The sequence below is a fragment of the Elephas maximus genome, chromosome 25, assembly GCF_024166365.1.
Source record: "Elephas maximus indicus isolate mEleMax1 chromosome 25, mEleMax1 primary haplotype, whole genome shotgun sequence".
NCBI lineage: Eukaryota > Metazoa > Chordata > Mammalia > Proboscidea > Elephantidae > Elephas > Elephas maximus.
In genome coordinates this window covers 33287653-33307330 of record NC_064843.1, presented here as the reverse complement: position 1 = coordinate 33307330, position 19678 = coordinate 33287653, and the positions used below count along the sequence as shown (strand labels likewise).

General features: G+C 45.3%; 1 protein-coding gene across 1 annotated transcript; it reads left to right on the top strand.

Annotated features, from left to right (window-relative positions):
- Positions 1-212: 212 nt before the first annotated feature.
- Positions 213-18265, top strand: AAR2 (AAR2 splicing factor). The gene is made up of 4 exons (XM_049869691.1): positions 213-269; positions 2981-3793; positions 7683-7912; positions 16873-18265. The coding sequence occupies exons 2-4, from the start codon at positions 3037-3039 to the stop codon at positions 17038-17040; spliced, it is 1155 nt and encodes a 384-aa protein (XP_049725648.1). The 5' UTR covers positions 213-269; positions 2981-3036; the 3' UTR covers positions 17041-18265.
- Positions 18266-19678: the final 1413 nt, after the last annotated feature.

Below are 19678 nucleotides of genomic sequence, written 5' to 3'. Positions count from 1 at the left end.
AGAACCAGGGACTATGGCTGGTGCGTTTTGGGAGGGGGATATAAAATGCACAGTTTAGTGAAAGTTCTTAATCTACAATTTAGGAAGAAAAACGAGTAGCTAAGAGTAGCAAAAAACATTTGATGGGGCGGAACCTGCAAGCAGGCACCGTTTTTCCATCACCGAGAACTCCACCGGGCCGCTTTCTCCGTTGCTCCGGTCCGTCACCGAAGCGAGCGAACTTCCGGTGCGCTTCCGCGGTGCGGGAGCTTGGGGCGAGGCGGGAGCTGGTGAGTGCGGCTTCCTGGCTTCTTTTCCTTCCTCTGCTTTCGTTGTCTGCGGGCGCGGGGCATCCCCTCTTCCCGACCCGGGGACCGCGGAGTGCCCTGAACTAAGCCCACCTCTCCGGGGCGGCAGCCTCCCGGGCTGTGGGACGCTGGGGTCTCCGAGGTCTTTTTACCTGAGTAGCCGTCTTTAGAGACGCGGTCCGCCAGGGCTTCCTGGGGCGCACGGGTTAGCTCCGCTTTCCTCCTGGCTTTAGAGTTCGGGGGCCGGAGATCTTGACTGCGCCTGGCCTGGCTCTGCCCGGCTCTGTGTGTGACTTCGGGAAAGGTTGTTCCCCGCACCGAGCCCTGGTTTTTTGTCCGCTAAATAGAGATCATAGTTTTATTAAACGTTTATCAAGCGTCTGATGTGTGCTAGGGATACAGGGAACAAAAGGACTCGTAGGAGTGACAGCGCTCTATCAAACAACCGTGAGAAGTGAAATGGAGAGGTAGAGGTGCCCTGAGTGTCTGTCACAGGATACCTGACCTAGCCGCGGGGTCACGGAGGTCTTTACTGAGGAGGTGATTATAGAGCTGAGATCCGAAAAGAGGAGAGGGAAGAGCATTTTGCTCTCTTGTTTGAGAGCCTGAAAGAGGCCAGTGTAGCTGGAACAGAGAGCTTGAGGGGAAAGTGGTATGAAAGGAAGCTGGGGAGGTTGCCAGGAGCCAGAGTGTGAAGGCTTTGTAGTTCATGCTGAGAATTTCGCTTTCCCAAGAACTGCTTGGGAAGCCACTCCGAGGGTTTTAAATGTGGGTGGTGATATGATCAGATTGGCATTTTGAAAAGGTCACTCAGGGTGTTGTATGGAAAATGGATTGAAGGGGCGAGCACTCTCAGGGTGAGAGATGATGGTGGCTTAGTGGTGATGAGGGAGCTGGTGGAGGGAAGTGAATAGAAATGATTTTCTGTGTTCCAGGGCTGAGAGGAGCTCACAGGGCTGTCAGTGAGATTGATTGGTAGGCTGTAGAGTTCTGTGCATATTCAGTGAACCTTTCGCAGCACCTCCTCTGTGCCAGGCCATGTGCTGGCTGCTGCAGATATGGAGAGTTACAGGCTGGTGGAATTAGAATGAAAGAAATTGTCATTGTCAAGGAGGAACACACAGATGTCACAAGGTGAAATGGGTAATTAATTGATCAGCAGTTTTTCTAAGTGAGCTATATGTTCATTCAACAAATATTTATTAAGTGCCTTTTATAAAAGGGTAGGGGATAGAAAAATGAAGATGCAAATTATTTAGAACAGTCACTTTCAAACTTTTTTGATTGTGACCTACAGTAACATAAATTTTATGTTGCAACCAACTGTACACACACACACACGGAACTTCAGAAAACAAGTACTTCTCACTACTTTTGATGGATGCTGATCTTTTTTTTTATTCTGTTCTTTTCATTAAAAGAAAATGTTGGTTGGGACGCTCTAAATTGATATCATAACCCCTTAATGGGTTGTGAGCTGCAGTTTGAAAAATAGGCAGATTTAGAGAGAGTTATTTGTAGTGGGTTTTGAGTTAAGAAGGTAGGATATGCCCTTGATGTTTGTAGAAAAGAGTTGGTCTTCTTTTCCCCACTGTATTTTGTTTTGTTTGTTTTAAGGGGGAAAAAGAGTAAACAGGATTAAACAGGCAGCTTGTTCTGTTTGAAATTTTAGGATCTTGGTTATACATCCAGCTAAATTTTAAGTACCTCGAGGGCAGTGACTGTCTTACTCTGTGGATGTTTCCTTTTAGTGTTCAGCAAAGATCCTGGTACAGTGCAGCGCTCAGTGAACATTTGTTGAATAGATAGGTGTCTTGGGACTAGATGGTTAGATAATTGTTTGGTTTAAATTAGCTCATGCTGGAGCTTACAGAGGTTTTATCAATATGTCCTTGTGGATAGTTCAAAGGTAGATAATATAAGCGTTCTAAGCCCTCTTTCTTGTGAACATTGATCCTAGGCTAGCCTCACCACTTGAATCCATTCTGGGCAAGTAATCCAGAGCTGCCACTGACTGGTCCTTTTGGGAAGGTGTTTCACTCCCTGGACTTTAGGGTTTTTTTTTTAAAAAAATGAGTAAAAGGAGAAGGGGGAGTTTGTGATTGAAAAGTTGTCCACTCCTCAAACCTTTTGTGGATTTTAGATGCTGTGTACCCACTTTACATAGTGTCTTCATTGTTAACCTTCTATCAATTTCTGGGCCTTCCCAGAGGTTTGTGGAAAACTGGGTATGTGCTTGATTTAATCAGCCTTTCCGACTTTCCTGGGACTCTCCAGCAATAGGTTTTAGGCGGAGTTCTAGTTTGGAACAGCCTCTGTTGTGAGAGAGAGCTCTGAGAGTTGATCTTAGGAGTGAGCAGGGAGAAGAACACTGGCCTGGAGGGCAGGCCACCCAGGTTCTAATTGGGATCCTTGTGCGACCATGAGTATATCACTTCTCTTTGACCTATGTCTTTCTAGCTGTGAAGTGAGTGTTCTTGCTCATTTAACCAAAACACAAAAAGCCTCTTCTCTCTGAGCCTCCTTTTCTCATCTGTCAAATGGGACTCATGATTCTGGCCTGCGGGATTGTGGTGAGGATTACAGGAGATTATTATGTCAGGGATCTGCTTCAATGTCTGGCACAGAGACTGCCTGGCAAATGCAGCTTCCTTCCCCAAGTTGTATTTAACGCCGATTTCTTTCTTTTTCAGCTGTTCTGGAAGACAAGGAAGAAAGATTTTCCTTTTGGGCACCCACCACTGGCCTCATGGCTGCCATGCAGATGGATCCTGAGCTTGCCAAGCGCCTCTTCTTTGAAGGGGCCACTGTGATTATCCTGAACATGCCCAAGGGGACAGAGTTTGGCATTGACTACAACTCCTGGGAGGTGGGGCCCAAGTTCCGGGGCGTGAAGATGATCCCGCCAGGCATCCACTTCCTCCACTACAGCTCTGTGGATAAGGCCAATCCCAAGGACGTGGGTCCTCGTATGGGCTTCTTCCTTAGCCTGCAGCAGCGGGGGCTGACAGTCCTGCGTTGGAACGCAGTCGAGGAAGAGGTGGATCTGTCTCCAGCCCCAGAGGCTGAGGTGGAGGCCATGAGGGCCAACCTCCAGGAGCTGGACCAGTTCCTGGGACCATACCCATATGCCACGCTCAAGAAGTGGATTTCCCTCACCAACTTCATCAGTGAGGCCACGGTGGAGAAGCTGCAGCCTGAGAGCCGGCAGATCTGTGCCTTCTCAGACGTGCTGCCTGTGCTCTCCATGAAGCATACCAAGGACCGGGTAGGACAGAATCTACCCCAGTATGGCACTGAGTGCAAAAGCTACCAGGAGGGCCTGGCTCGACTACCTGAGATGAAGCCCAGAGCTGGCACGGAGATCCGATTCTCAGAGCTGCCCACACAGATGTTCCCTGATGGTGCCACACCAGCAGAGATAACCAGGCACAGCATGGACCTGAGCTATGCCTTGGAGACAGTGCTCAGCAAGCAGTTCCCCAGCAGCCCCCAGGATGTGCTTGGTGAGAAGGAGTAAGGCCCTTTGGGGGTGGGCCATGAGATTTTAGGATAGGGGTTATAGAATCTTGGGCTACCCAGTCCAGTGGTTTGAAAACCTGACTCGGCAGCCTTCTCCCAGTACACTTGTTAAAGGTACAGGTGCCCAAATCTTACCCCAGGAGACTGATTCAAGAGATCTGGAGTAGGGCTCTAGCTATCAATCTGTCGATTGTTAGATATAGTAAACAAGCACCCTGTGTGAACCTCAGGCAATCCTGTGTTTAGGAACCACTAATGTGGCCCAGGCCATCATTTTACGGATTGAGGTTCAGAGAGGGAAAGGATTTGGCCAACTGAGTGGCCAAACTGAGACCAGAGCCCAGGGCTCCTAGTTCCCAGACCAGACCTGTTTTTCTAGTGGCTTCCTGCCTGCCTCCTCAGTTTGCTCCTGACTCTTTTCACAATGTTGTCTCTCCACTGGCTTAGACCAGGACAGTGATTTCTTTAAATTGTTATACTTTTTATTGTTGGCTTTGTTTTCCTTATTTAAAAGAAAAATATATATATATGTTCATCATAGAAGAAAAACAAAAATCACTCCAAGTACCACCACCTAGAAATAACCATTTTTACACTTTGTTGTCTTTACTTTCTATCCTTTTCTATATATGTTTGTGTATTTCTTTCTTTATTTCCATGCATTTCTTTGTGCCCTTTTTTTATTCAATTATATATGTTTGTGTGTATGTATGCTTTTTTACAAAAATAAGATTATGTATTTTCCTATGAGCTTTAAGAGAAACATTTTTCCATGCCACCGAATCAGTAGTTCTGTTTCAGTGGTCACTTAGCGTTCCACCGTTTATTGAACCAGTCCTCTGTTGAGGGGCCTTTAAGATGTTCCTGTTTTTCCCTATTATAAATACCACCTAAGGACCGTCTCACGTGTGCTTATGCACACGTTTAAGGTTAGAAGTATTGGAACAGAACGTGCATGTTTTATCCTCTCCAGCAGGTAGGAGCCTGTGGCCATCACCTTTGACGGCTTTGGGCATGGTGATTTAACATTGGTGGTGCAGTAATTAAGGTATATGGCTGCTAACTGAAAGGTCGGCGGTTCGAACCCACCAGCCACTCCTCGGGAGAAAGATGTGGCAGTCTGCTTCCATAAAGGTTTACAGCCTTGGAAACCCTGTGGGGCAGTTCTACTTTGTCTTATAGGGTTGCTATGAGTAGGAATTGACTTGACAGCAGTAGATTTGGGTTTTTGGTTCTCTTCCAACTGAATGGTTGGAAAATGCCATCTTGTTTGAATTTATGTTTCTTAGATTACTAGAGACAGCAAACAGTCTTCACATCTTTTATAACTATTTGTATTTTTTTCTTTTACATATTGTCCAGGTAACTTGCATATTTTCCTGCTGGAACATTGGTGAGAGATTTAAATACACCCGTTGCTGTCGAGTCGATTTTGACCCATAGCAACCCCAGAGGACAGAGTAGAACTGCCCCATAGGGTTTCCAAGGAGCAGCTGGTGGATTTGAACTGCCAACCTTTTGGTTAGCAGCTGCATTGCTTAACTGCTGTGCAGGGCCTTTTATTATCATTGACCTGGGTGATAAAAAGGGACATTTTAGCGGGTACACCTTAATGCATTCCACAGCATTTTCATTTCATAATAACACTTGAAATTCTGACTTAAAAATGAGTAGAAATCTAGTTTTCTGCCTCTTAAATATTTCAGTTCTTCAGAGTATATCTTGTGAAAAGGTTTGTTACAGGGATAACTTTGAATCTACATGACATAGCTTTGAAATTATTTCTGATCTCATCATTTAATTTTAGACTAGGCCATAAATGCATGAATTTAAATAAATGCCCTAAATTCAGGGAGTAAGCCAATATTTAGTTTCACAAACTAACCAGGCAAAGCCAACCGAAGAAGCAAAGGTGCCTCTTTAATACAAAGAAAGTTTGACTGTATTTTGAAAATAGTGATCAAACATCCACAATGTTTAGACAAGGCAGCTTATTCATACAAATCAAGCCTAGGAACAGGGAACTAGTTTTTCTACGTCTCTGGAGGTGACAGAGATTAAATGTAATGCATTTTAAGAGGTATTTGGTGTTGAGCACATCTGGTTTTTTTTTTTTTATGGCTTACATATATGTATACCACAGAAACCGTCATTGAATTTACAGCCACCTTTGAAGCCAGGGAGAACAACTCTGACCACCAACATAGCAATGCTATGTACAACAGAACGAAACATTGCCTGGGGCAACCAGGGAACTAGTTGCTTGCCTAAAGAAAATGGCTTCTGGATCTTCAGGTCTCTGTTTGATACAGGTGTCTGGTAGAAATGTGGGAATAATAACTAATATTTATTGAGTGATCTGCTGCAAAAGACCTTTTTAAAGTCTTAAAAAGGAAAGATGTCAACTTTGAGGACTAAGATGTGCCTGACCCAAGCCATGGTATTTTTGGTTGCTTCATATGCATGCAAAAGCTGAACAGTGACTAAGGAAGACCAAAGAAGCATTGATGCCTTTGAATTATGATGCTGGTGAGGAATATTGAATATACCATGGACTGCCAGAAGAATGAACAAATCTGTCTTGGAAGAAGTACAGCCATAATGCTCCATAGAAGTGAGGATGGCAAGACCTTGTCTCATGTGCTCCAGTCCCAAGAGAAGGACATCATGTTTAGTAAAGTAGAGGGTCAGTGAAAAGGAGCAAGACCCTCAATGAGGTAGATTGACACAGTGCCTGCAACAATGGGCTCAAACACAGCAATGATTGTGGGCATGGCGCAAGACTGGGCGATGTTTCGTTCTGTTTTACGGGGGGTCGCTGAGTTGGAACTGACTCGATGGCACCTAACAACAACACTTGAGTGTTCTGTATGCCAGGCATTATTCTAGATGCTTTACGTGTGCTGCATTGATTCATTTAATCTTGACTGCGACCTTCAAATAAAGAAATCGAGGCATAAACATTAAATAACTTGCCCAAGGTCACACCGCTGCTAAATGTTGGAGCTGGAATTTGAACCCTGCATCCTGGCTCCAGAACCCATGCTGTTAGTCACCAAGCTTCTTAGAGATTAAATCATGGAGTCTTGTGATTAAACAAGGTAAAATAATCTGGCTGGCAGGTTAACTGATGGAACAAGTACTCATGAATTTTCCTGTTCTGGGAGGCTCTCGAACTGTTTTCACCCAATAGGGAATCTGTTTTATCTTTCCATTGTTCACATTGCCACAGCATTATATGCGTGACCTTGGGCAAGTCCCTTCACCTCATCTATAAAATGAGGTAAATACCACGTTTCCTGACCACTTCATGGAGCTGGGCTGAGGATTACACAATGGAATGCAGCATTTCCCTGACCCTGATGGAGACGCTCTGCTTCAGAATCCCCTGGGGAGCTTTGTAGAGCTACAGATACTGAGGCAGTATCATCCGTCCGCAGCCAGAGTCTCTGGGGATGAGGCTTGGGCAGTATTGTTTTTAGCCAGCTCTCTTAGTAATTCTGATAGGCAGCCAGTTTTGGGATCCACTCACATAATATCCATGGATGCATTTTGTACACTTTTAAAATGCCAGGCAAAGACTAAGTATACCTCTTGCATTCTGATTTTACAGAAACCCAAAGCCACGGTTTGGTCTCCTATGGCTTGAATTTATTGCAGTTCAGTAAACATTTATTGAATGCCTGCTAGGTGCAAAACCCTGTGCTAGGTTCTGCAGGAGTGACAAGGATAAAAGGCCACTTGTTGCTGAGGGCCAGTGGAACTGATGGCCTTGTGAACAGCATAAGGTAGACACGTGCCGTAGTGACCTCAGTGTTGAATCAGCTGGTGCTCTTCTCCCCCAGGATCATTTCTCCTCTCTGTGCCTTTCAGGTGAACTCCAGTTTGCTTTTGTATGCTTCCTGTTGGGCAACGTGTATGAGGCATTTGAGCACTGGAAGCAGCTCCTAAACCTCCTGTGCCGGTCAGAAGCAGCCATGGTGAAGCAGCACAGCCTCTACGTCAACCTCATCTCCGTTCTGTACCACCAGCTCGGTGAGATCCCCCCCGACTTCTTTGTGGACATTGTCTCCCAGAACAACTTCCTTACCAGCACCTTGCAGGTGAGCAGCCTTCGACTGGCACCCATGAGGCTCCAAATTATGCAGGAGTGTTTGAAAGGACCCTCAAGAAAGTTACCTATTGGTTTCTGGCTGTTCTTCCAAGACCCAGAGGTTTCCTGGTTTCAGTTTCTGTTCTATCTTCTTGCTTGATTGTAGGCTCCTTGACGCCAGAGACTCTCTATACCACCTTCTCCCCACCCTGCCCCAAGAGTGCCTAGCACTGGAGTACTTGGGATTTGAATCACCTCCACCCCTTTGAGTTACTCCCTCAAAACAGGTTTTGGTTTTTTACCCTGTAGTCACAAGTAGCAGCAACCCAGTAGGGCAGAGTTTTGAAGCTTGTTATTCCCAGTGAAACATCTGCAGCTCCTTAGATCTCATTTAAGCATTAAAGTAACTTTGATTTCCTGTTCAAACAAAATGTGCCAGTTTCTGCAGAGATTCTCTGACAGAAAAAGTAAAATTTGCTTTTAACTTGGCAATTAAATTTTCATTATGAGTGGTAATTAGGGAAGAAGCTTCAAACAATTTACAATCTTCATCCTGTGCTATTTCCTCCCTTTGCAAACAGATTAGCCTCCTTTATGAACTTGGGACAGCCTCTGCCACTCACATTTTGTAACTTTGTCAAGTATAGAAGAGGCAAAGGCTGCAGGCTGTCAGTTTCCACACTTTCTCACCCTGTGTGAGATCCCCATGGGGCATGCTCCACACAAGGTGGCTCTTCACTAACCACCCACTCCCACCCAGGCTAAGGAAGGGAACAAACGGCCACATAGTGCCTGTTGGGTATTAGGCACTACATTTATCGTGTTATGTGGGTTCCCTCATTTTGTCTCTTTGGAACTGTGTAAGGCAGGGAGGATTATTCCCATTTTACAAATGAGAAAATTGAAACTCAGAAAGGTTAACTCATTTACTTATGGTCACACAGCTGTTAAGTGGCAGAGTCAGAATTTATACCCAGGCCTGAGTCTTGGTTTACTGCCTGTGCTTTTGTCCTTATGTACTAAATGCCATGTGGGTCCGCCGCGAAGAAGATTCTTGATTGACCTTAGTGGAGACACCATCAGGGGCCTGTCTTCTCGGAGGTACAGGACACACTTCTAAAACCAGCTTATTGTTGGCAGAATCCTTGTGAGTAGGCAGCTAACTTAAAACTCTGGCAGTTGGAATACTGGTACAGACCAGGGGGATGAGTCAGTCAAGCTGATGGCTTCAGCCTGGTGTATTCCACTTCAGAAGAGTTATAAAACTGTCCTTTTATTGGCTTTTACTATAACAGAGACATTAAATCCCTTTGTCTGTCCTCTGAGGGAAAAATCTTCCCCCAGAGTTACTGGGTTGTGGGTTGTAGAGCCTTGTGGGGAGGCTGCAACCCCCGGGAATGATGCGCTGCCCTCCTGATGTAGTTCATGCTGTTGTACCAACATGGGAACCGGTGCTGTGTTGCTGGCTGTAAAAATGGGGTGGCAGGGGCATCCGACCTCCTCTAACTTCACAAGGAAGAAGGAGCTGTAGCTCCTTGGGTCAGCAAGCCTAGCTCTACCAAGTGCCCAGAGGTACGCTACTCTGCCAGCAAGCCTCCTGGCCAAAGGCACTCAGTTTTCTTGCCCCATGAGCTGGGAAGTCTGCTGCACCATCTTTTGCCAGTCTGCTGCCTCTGCTGCCACTGTTTCTCTGTCACTTCTTCTTGCCGTCTTCGATGTTGCAGCTCTTTCTCTCAGTCCACTGGTTACAGGAGCATCTCAGTGCAGGAATCCCTGGTCCAAAGGATGCAGTCCACTCCTGGCACTTCTTTCTTGGTGGTAGTGAGATCCTCCCTTTCCACCTCTGGGATGGCTTGCTTGAAGCCTAGCAGGATGGCAAAACTGACCAATCCCCTCGTTAGGGTTCCATACACCTTATTTACATGGTCCCACCCCTAGAAAGATGCCACACAGCTTATTTACTTTGTTAACAAGCTAGCCAATCAATCCCCTTGGTGAGCCACAAGCACCTCATTTGCACAGTCTCATCCAGCTGTTTGGTGGGAGCTATTGAGCCTTATTAAGTAATTCACTGCACTGCACTGGCTGTCCCACCCATTTGTCAGCACATCTGACATGTGAACTCTAATTGCCAAGACTTTGTTGCCAGCAATGATTTATGAAGCAGAAAGATCCCAGCTGGATTCCTAGATGCCCAGGTGGGGTGTACAAAGCTGATGGTTGGAAAAATTCTGTCTTTGAACTTTTCACCAAGGTAATTTGATGCGGTTGTTTGGAAAAAAACAAAACAAGTGCATTGAAGAAAATACATCATCACATGGTTTTGAACCTCCTTTATATACAACATACTGCGGAAAGCGTTATTGAATACATTTATCAGTTAGCCAGGCTTCCGGCTGTCAAGGGATTTGTTCATTGATTTAGTAGGTATTTACTGAGCACCCGTTGTATACAAGGCTCTGTTCTAGGACTGGGAATATAGTTGTAAACAAGACAGAGTCCCTGGCTTAGAGCTCATATTTGGGTGGGAAAGTAAACAAATGAATTAACCAAATAATGCCAGATAGTGAATAGTGTTTTAGAAGGCATTTTTACCAATTCTGATAACAGCCTTTTTACTGATTCCCTTCTGTGGTACTCTCTACCCTTAATACCACTTCCCTGGCCCAGGCCTTTTAGCCTTATCTAGACTACCCCCAAGTGTGTCAGACTTGTAACTGTCTCTCAGCCTCCATGCTTACCCCGTTGATCCCTCCACCTTCCACACTGCCACCTGCAGGGCTGCTCTAAGTGCCGCTTTGACCGTCTTTCTCTGGGGATTTTCTGTGACTCCTCATTGCCTAGAAAATTAACCTTCCAAACATAGGTCACAAGGCCCATTCTGATCTGGCTCCTGTCTGGTTCTTCAGCTTCTCCTTTCTTTCCCTGTTTTCCTCCATGAACTCCAGTGACAGTGGCCTCCTTGCAAGTTTGCAGATGTGCCATGCTGTTTCATGTCTTCTTGACTGAACTTAATTTTCCCTCTGCCTGGTATGTACTCACTCATCCTACAAGATGCCCTCAAGGCACCACTGTCTGTGAAGCCATCCCTAACCTCTCTTTCCTTTCCATCCTAGTAGCGTACCTTGTACTTACCACTTTTACATTGCATGGATTGTGCTTGCTGAAATTAAAATATTGTCTGTTGACTCCCTCACTGAGCCCTGCGCTCCTTTAAACAAGACCTATTTTTTGTTCAGCTGGTTATTTTCAGCACCTAGTACAAGGCCCAACATGTATTTCAGTTTGTGTTATTGTGTGCTTTTAGGTGGATGGAGCACATAATTCCTGTGGCAGAGTAAATGGATGGCCCTAATCCGATGGGTTTGAACAGTGAAGTCTGATCAAAAGGCATTAATTAGGAGCACCAAAGAGGGAGTGTTTCATTCTGACTGGGGTTGAGATTTGAGGGACTAGAGGGTCAACAGTGGCTTTATGTGAAGGGCGCACTTGACCATGAGCTTGAGAGATGACTGGGATTTTAATAGGCATAATGTGGAAAAGGATGTTACAAAACTTCTTTATTTTAATGGAGAGTCACGTTGGTCCCATCTTGGCAGTGAAAATCCGATCTCACATACGGAGGTGCTCACTCAGAGTGTTTGCGAGTGAATGAATCAGTCCATAAAAGCCTTCCTCAGCCAGCTGCCTGCTCTCCCCCCATGTAGTCAAGTAAGTGGAATTGGCTTGCTTTCTTACTTAGGAGCTTAAATGGCTACTCACCCATGGAGAGGGACCAATGTTTGTATGTGTAAGCACTTAAAGACAGCCCCATTAATGGCCTCTGCCATTAATTTTTTTCAGCTTTCCCACGTGAACCCCTTTTGAATAGATGCCGCTGGTTTTTACAAATCCCTTGGATTTACCTTGAATAAAAATTACTTGTTTTACAAAAATAGTTTTTTTTCTCCCCTAAAGCAACTTAAGTCATCATAATTTGTTTAAAACCACTGAAAGGATAATCTGAATTTAATGGTGTGTTAGAAAATGCGTTATGTACAAAGTAAGGATTCTTATTTCTGAGTGCATGTAGCATTTAGGCGTATAGTCACAGAAATTTTTTTTTTCTTTTTTAAATCATTTTGTCACAGTAGGCCATGTATGATTTCGAGCTTCATTTCTTGCCAGTATTTTACATGCTAGTGTCTATCTTTAACTCTTTAGGGAAACCATTGACTCTGACAATGATCTGTATGGTATTTAAATATAACATCAGCTGTGATAAATTTTACCTACTTATTGCTACACCTCCCGCCATCCGTTGTCACTTTTGTGCACTTGCTGTACATTGCCTCATTTAGCCCTCACAACAATGCGAGAAGTTCTTAGGTATATAATCCCACTTTACAGGTGAGGCACAGGATCAGAGTGGTCACATAATTTTGCCCAAAATCACAGAGCTAGTGGGTGGCAAGGCTGAGCTTTGAATTATAAAGGCTGTGGTGGGCTACCGTATGATTAGAGCCCTTGGCAAAACATCCCAAATTCTTTAAACCAGCCTCAGAAGAGATGGTTCCTAGTGCTTTTCACTTTCCTGGTCATCCCTGTGAAGTGATAGTCTTGTTTCTAATACCATTTCTTCTTCTGCAAATAGAAATAAAATGTTCTACCTCTGGTTAGGTTCATTCTAAGTTGATAATCATTTGGGAATTGAAAAACAAGAAAATTTCATCTTGTTGGTCTAGTCAAAAAGAAAAAGGATAAAATAGTGACTTAGCTATCTACCTTGATATTTTGAATTTCTCAAGCTGACCTGACTAAACTCAATTTATTTAATTTGGGTTACAAAAAAAAAAAAAAGCCTTCACACTTATGATTAATCTTCAGTTTAAATAATATACAGACTTAATGGTTAAAGTATTAATAATTTTTTTTGTACTTGAAAAATACTCAGTGGGTATGCTTTTTGTTTTAGACCAGTGTAGTTGTTTGCAAAATGTTAACATCTTCAAAAAAAAATTTTTTTTTTTAATTTTTATTGTGCTTTAAGTGAAAGTTTACAAAGTAAGTCAATCTCTCACACAAAAGCTTACATATACCTTGTTACATACTCCTAATTGCTCTCCCCCTAATGAGACAGACCACTCCCTCCCTCCACTCTTTCTTTTCGTGTCCATTTCGCCAGCTTCTAACCCCCTCTACCCTCTCATCTCCCCTCCAGGGAGGAGATGCCAACATAGTCTCAAGTGTCCACCTGATCCAGGAAGCTCACTCCTCACCAGTATCCCTCTCCAACCCATTGTCCAGTCCAATCCCTGTCTGAAGAATATGCTTTGGGAATGGTTCCTGTCCTGGGCCAACAGAAGGTCTGGGGGCCATGCCCACCGGGGTCCTTCTAGTCTCAGTCAGACCGTTAAGTCTGGTCTTTTTACAAGAATTTGGCATCTGCATCCCACTGCTCTCCTGCTCCCTCAGGGGTTCTCTGTTGTGTTCCCTGTCAGGGCAGTCATCGGTTATAGCTGGGCACCATCTAGTTCTTCTGGTCTCAGGCTGATGTAGTCTCTGGTTTATAAAAGTATTTTTAAAATATTCAGGATTCATCTGCTGATGTAATGATAATTCATTTCTCGGTGTTAAAAAGTGTTAAATTGATTTCGCTTTAGTAAATAAAATGGCCAGATCATTACTAAGTTTTCTGAAGAAGGTATAACATTAATTTGAAATCAAGAGAATCCAAGTAAATTATTGCTTGAAATCTAGGTACTATCTGAATAGCTTCTTTTCTGAATTGCGAGGAATTTTTTAAAATATTGAGTTTGTAAAACTATAGAGTGGAAACTAGATCCATAGATGCCAGGGGTAGGAATAAGGGTAGGGTTTGACTGACTACAGGGCAACATAAGGGAATTTTTTGGGGTGATGAAACTATTCAGTCTCCTGATTGTGGTGATGGTTATGTAAGCCCTTAAAATTCATAGACCTGTATACCCAAAAAAAATATTATCAGATATATAGGTATAGATATCTTGGATTATGGTGGTGGTTGCATGGGTATGTACATTTGTCAAAATGAACAAATTCAATTGAAACGAGGAAATTTAGTTTTATGTAAATTATACCTCAATAAAGTTGGGTTTTTTTTGTTTTTTTTTTTTTTTGTTTTTAAAGTCAACCCTGTGTCTCTGAGGCTTGCAGCAGGGACAGTTCCAGAAGCACCTGGCCACCAAGCCCTTTGAACCCCCACAGTAACTAGAATGTATTAAGTCTATGTCAACACAAAAAGAAGGTTCTCTTGATAGAAAAAAGGGGCATAAGATTTCTCTACTTGGACTGGATCTCACTCGGCATTTGTGGCCACCTGGTGTGGCACGCCCAGCATGTCCTCAGCTGTATGATCAGATCCATAATGCCCTGTCCTTCCACCTACCTGGTTTGTAGTAAAGATTAAATCAGTAGGTGCTCTAAAAAGTATGAAGCATTTTTCAAATGAGAAGCCTTGTTTTTTAGACAGAGGCTTCTGTCGTACCTGCCTTAGTTCATTTTACTCCCAGGCAGTGTTTGCAGGTGAGGTGGGGAGGATGGGTGATGAGTGTAAGCCCAGCTTGTTGCAGCCTCCCCCTGCTGGCCATTGCCAAATACAGGTCAGTCCTTCTGTCTCATTCATATCTACTCAGTGAGCATCGTATGGGCCCTCACTCAGTGCCAGGCGGTAGGAGATCAGCTGTGTGGGATACATCGACAATCAAGATGCTTTCCCTACTCGCCAGGTCCCTGTGCGGGAAGCATGGGATAATCAGTGCCTTAAGGGGCTCAGTCACAGTGCTAGGGGTACACAGAGGTTGGAGCAGTTCATTTCAGCTTGGGCTTTTATAAGAGGCTTGTCACAAGGATGCAGCTTGTGAACTGGTGGCATTTCAGAGGCCTGGTAAATAAGTCCCATATTCTGTCCAACACCATCATGTAGTTATTGAGCAACTACTTTTTGCCAGGCGCTGTGCAAAAGTGAACCAAAAATGAATTTTCATAGAATCTGTGGTCTTCATTCTTTCAGTCATTAAACATCTAATAAGTGCTTTTTAACCATCAGACTCTGTGCCAGGAGAGTGAAATGCAGGTAAGAAAGAGTCACTGCTTTGGAGTTGATCCCGGTCTTTCGGGAGAGATCACTGGTAAATGGACTGTTTGTGAGATTGAGGCTATGATTGAGGTAGCCTTGGGTGCTGAGGGAGCACAGAGGAGCACCTCTTCTACCTAGTTACCTAGGTGAAGGAGGAGAAAGCAGAGGATGGAAGGGTGTTATAAGCAGAGGGCAAAGCATGTGTGCATAGAGGCACTGAAGGGGACAGTAGAGCATGCCTGGGTCACTACTCAATGTGGCTGGAAAGGAAGGACTGTGTAGAGTGTAGTATAATTTACTGTGTAAGGAGGGTAACAGGAAGACACTTGTGCTAAGTCAGCCCACTAATGCCTCTGGGGACAGACCCATGGGTGTGCAGGGCCTCCAGAGCTAATGCTGTTTGAGACCAAGGCTTCTCTGCTTCCCGTAACAGGCCCCTCCCCTGAGTTCAGCTATGCTCCAGATTCAGCACACCTGGGCAGGCTCCGTTAGCTGCCTACAAACAGGCCACCGGCTCTCCCCATTGCCTTTTTGCCACCGAGGTCACACAGCCCTTCTAATTAGTTATTGATCTGACATTTTGTTACGGCTACGCTTCTTGCTCCTGCATTTAATCAGTTTCCAAGTTAATGAAGCCAAATTCTGTACCTCCCGCTCTGCCCCAGCTACTCCTCCAACAAAATGGCTCCCAATGAAGACCACTGAGAATGAGCCTCACTCTTTCTGCTAATAGAAAGATATCGGAGAAGAAGGTGGCGGGGGTGTTGTTCATGGAATCAGCCTCAGAGTGAGCCTGTTGCCTTTGTCAGGTCAGGTCTCTTAGACTCCAGGATCATTCCATGGTGGACTGAGGGCCTGCCGTGGCATAAGGATGTTCTCCCTTCCTGCTCCTGTGTGGATCGATTGGTTCTTGGTAACAGATGAGAAGTCTGAGAAAAACCATACTTCCTTTCTGCATCGTTTTGATCCAATCGTTTAATTCCTGTCAGTCTCAGTTCTTTAAAAAGAGATATTCTAGTGTATCTTCCCAGTGGGATACTCTAAGAAACTTCTTTGAAAACAGTAAAGTAGTATAAGGAATAGTGGGTTTGTTATTATTTTTAGAGGGTCAGAGAAAAAGAGAAAGACCCTCCACAAAATGGAGTGACCCAGTGACTGCAGCAGTGGGCTCAAGCATAACAATGATAATGAGAATGGCGCAGGACCGGGCAGTGTTTTGTTCTGTTGTACATAGGGTCGCTATGAGTCAGAACCGACTCGACCGCACCTAACAACAACAGGATCTAGGACAAACTGGAATGGGGGTTTCAAAGGTAGAGAAAATTGCCATTCTTGCCCCCCTCCCCCCTGCCTATTTTTGTATTAGAAGAAACTGAATTCAAAAGAACAATGAAGGCAACTTTTAAGGGGAGAGAACCCGCAAACTGGCAGTCTGTGGCCTGTTTCAAAGATTAGAGCCACAATTCAGCCTCATTGGCTTGGGGCCTGGGACTTTATGGGTTCCAGAGACTTATAAGCCCTAAGGCTTTCTTAGTACCAGCTGGTGGCGGCTACTACCTCTTCCTCTGAGTTACTGCCCCTGTGCCCTGGTAGATCCCCAGAGGGCAGGACCAGAGTGGTAGCCCCAGTAGCCTTACTCTCAGAGGAGACATCTCTGCCCAGGATGGTAATTTTCCATTCTAGTCCTGCCCCAGCTTTTCAGCTGGGTTTGGACCTCTTTTCTTGGTTTGGGGGGAGCATAGCAGGTGCCCTGGGCCCATGCCAGCAGCAGCTGATCTACCCGCCCCAGTGAGATGAACACCATGAGGAAATTTCCACAGCCTTCTTGGCCCCCTCTGTGTTCTCAGGAGTGACTTGTCCTCTGTTCTCTGTAGGTTTTCTTTTCCTCAGCCTGCAGTGTTGCTGTGAATGCCACCCTGAGGCAGAAGGCTGAAAAGTTCCAAGCTCACCTGACCAAGAAGTTCCGGTGGGACTTTGATGCAGAGCCCGAGGACTGTGCCCCAGTGGTGGTGGAGCTCCCTGAGGGCATGGAGACTGGCTAACTCTGGAAACACTCTCAGCCACTTCTCACATGGCTGCAGTCCTGGCCTGTCCACTTACCCCTTCCTATCCTGGGACCTGCCAGGGCAGGGATCCTACCAGGATCTACTAAGATGGAGCCAGAGTTCCCTCCTTCACCAATAAATAAGTTCCTTCAGTGCAAAAGAGGCTGTACTCATCCCGAAGGCACATTCCCCATCAGCCTGGCATTGGTGCTAACCTGACCGAGTTTCCTTCTGAACGAGAAGAGATTGAAGCAAAAGCCGAAGAGAGCTGATTACTTATTCCATAGGATGGTTAGAAAGCAAGAAGCTCTGGACTGCCCAGGGGGTCTGAGCTGTCATTTGGTGACTTTTAAGATAAACAGAGGGTAATGGGAAGATGAGCCAGAATTTCTGCCTGCCCCTTGTTGAATGAGGGTATATCACAGAATGTGTTGGTATGTCACCCCTCAGGAGCCCTAGATTGGGGAGATAGTAACACAGAAGACAGTTGAGTATGACAAGTGGTCAGCTCTAGCTTTCTCCAACTAAATCCCATTCTCTGGGCCAGAGGCCCCAGGGGGTAATCTCCCAAGATTAGTGTGGTATCTGGATCAGGGGCCTTGCTGCTGCCACAGACCTCCCTTCTATTCCATTCTGAGGCCTTGGACCGCAAAGTGAGACTTGACGAACCTCCGTATAGCCCTCTTCCTCAGCAGAGCTACCAAGACTGTTTCTCATGACCTATACGTCCAGCAGCAAAAAGAAAAGTTCTTGCTGTGCGCAGGCTTGAGACCCTGCTGAAGTTTTGCGTCCTTTCTTCAGTACTCTGGAGATGACCTGGTCAGCCTAAATCTTCTCAGCCCTGATGTGGAACTGCCAGCCATTGGAGTGATCTATGCATCTGTCTCCTGCGAGTCCGAGGGCCTGCGCATCATGCTGTATGGGTGGAGTTATGTCTCTAGACAGGCACACTAGCCCTGCCACCCTGACCTCAAACCGCTGTAGTATGGATCTGAGGCCCCGTGTTATTCTTTCTCAAGACTGGGGGTCACACCAGGTTTTCGAATGAGAATCCCTGCTGGTTGAGACTTTTGGTTCCACTTGTTTCCTTGGCAGTGTTTTTTCCTAAAGGGCATGATGTACATTAAAGTATTTGAGTTTAGACAAAATCCCCTGTGTGAGTCTCTCTTGCAGTCAATCTGCCCGCTTCCAGGAGCAGCCAGGACACTGTCCATAGACTCACATCTCCCTACTGAGTGCCCAGGAGACCCTGTTCAGCCCAGCCCAGCCCAGCGTTCACGAGGAGGCCAGCAGCCAGCAGTGCCTCATGTTACCCACAGGCAGCTAAGACGGGGAGCACCAGAAAGGAGTGAGGCCCTGTGTCTTCATAATAACCGGCAGTTTCACACTGTGTGAGTCTGCTGTTCTTCCCCAAGGCCCACTGACCTGACCTACCTGGGGAGTTTGTGAAAGGGCAGATTCCAAAGGAATGAAGTACTGATACACACTACAACATAGATGAACCTTAAAACACTGCGCTAAGCGAAAGAAGCCAGACGCAAAAGGCCACCTAGTGTATGAGTCCACTTATATGAAATGTGCAGAATAGGCAACTCCACAGAGAGAAAGCAGATTAGTGTTGCCAGGGGAAGGGGATTGTGAAATGGGCATTGCTAATGGGTGTGGGGTTTCTTTTTGGGGTAATGAAAATGTTCTGGCATTAGATAGTGGTGATGGTTGTGCAAGCGTGTGGATGCACCGGAAACCACTGATGTGTACACTTTAAAGCGGTGAGTGTTGCGGTATGTGAATTATATCTCGACTTTTTAAAAGTGCAGATTCCCAGGTCTCGCCCTGCAGGGATGTAGAGGTGAATGGATGGGGCCTGGGTTCTGAAGCATACTGAATTTTGAGAAACATTACCTAGAAGTGACAGTATTACAAGAAGTACCCAGGGCCCCACTGGCACAGAATTTGTCTCCCCCTGGCATTTTCAGGGCAGCACCTGGAAGTTGGATCACGTGACTTTGTTCCCCAAACTCGTCAGCCTTCTACACGGACACCCCTGTCCCCGCAGCACACACACTTAAACCAGGGGGTTAAAGAAAAGTAGGTACTATTTACTAAAAAAAAAAATTTTTTTTTTTTTTTTTTTTTTTACTGTTTACTAAGTGCTGTTAATTCACTTAACCCTCACAACAATCATATGTGGTAAGTACTATTGTCCCCATTTTACTGATGACAAAATGAGCTTAGAGAGCTTAAATCATTTTGCAAAGGTCACGTAGCTGGTTAAGTATTGAGGACAAGATTCAAGCTCAAGTTTATTGGCCCACTCTCAGGCACTGCATTCCACTACCAAGATTTACTCCCCCCCTGCCCTTGCCTGTCCAGGGCAGCCTTCCCCTTGACCCTGCTCCACATCTTGTCTTGGCCCAGCTGGCAGCCTGCGGTGTGGCCTTGGGCAAGCTACTTAACGTTCTTTGGGCCTCAGTCTCCTAGCTGACTTGGATTCAGAGATTCTGACATAGATTCTCCAGGCTCTTCCAGGTACTTAAAAGTGAACCCTTGTGCTATTTTAAGTTTTTTTCAGAAGAGAAAATGTGTGTTTATACAGGATAATATAGCTGGGCTGACAGGTCTCTTGTTTGGGGCT

Bases quoted from the DNA above. Each gene is read 5' to 3' on its own strand.
- AAR2 (XM_049869691.1), top strand. From the start codon at position 3,037: ATGGCTGCCATGCAGATGGATCCTGAGCTTGCCAAGCGCCTCTTCTTT. The intron at 3,794-7,682 runs GTGAGAAGGAGT...TGTGCCTTTCAG, and splicing joins CAGCCCCCAGGATGTGCTTG to GTGAACTCCAGTTTGCTTTT. The intron at 7,913-16,872 runs GTGAGCAGCCTT...TGTTCTCTGTAG, and splicing joins TCCTTACCAGCACCTTGCAG to GTTTTCTTTTCCTCAGCCTG.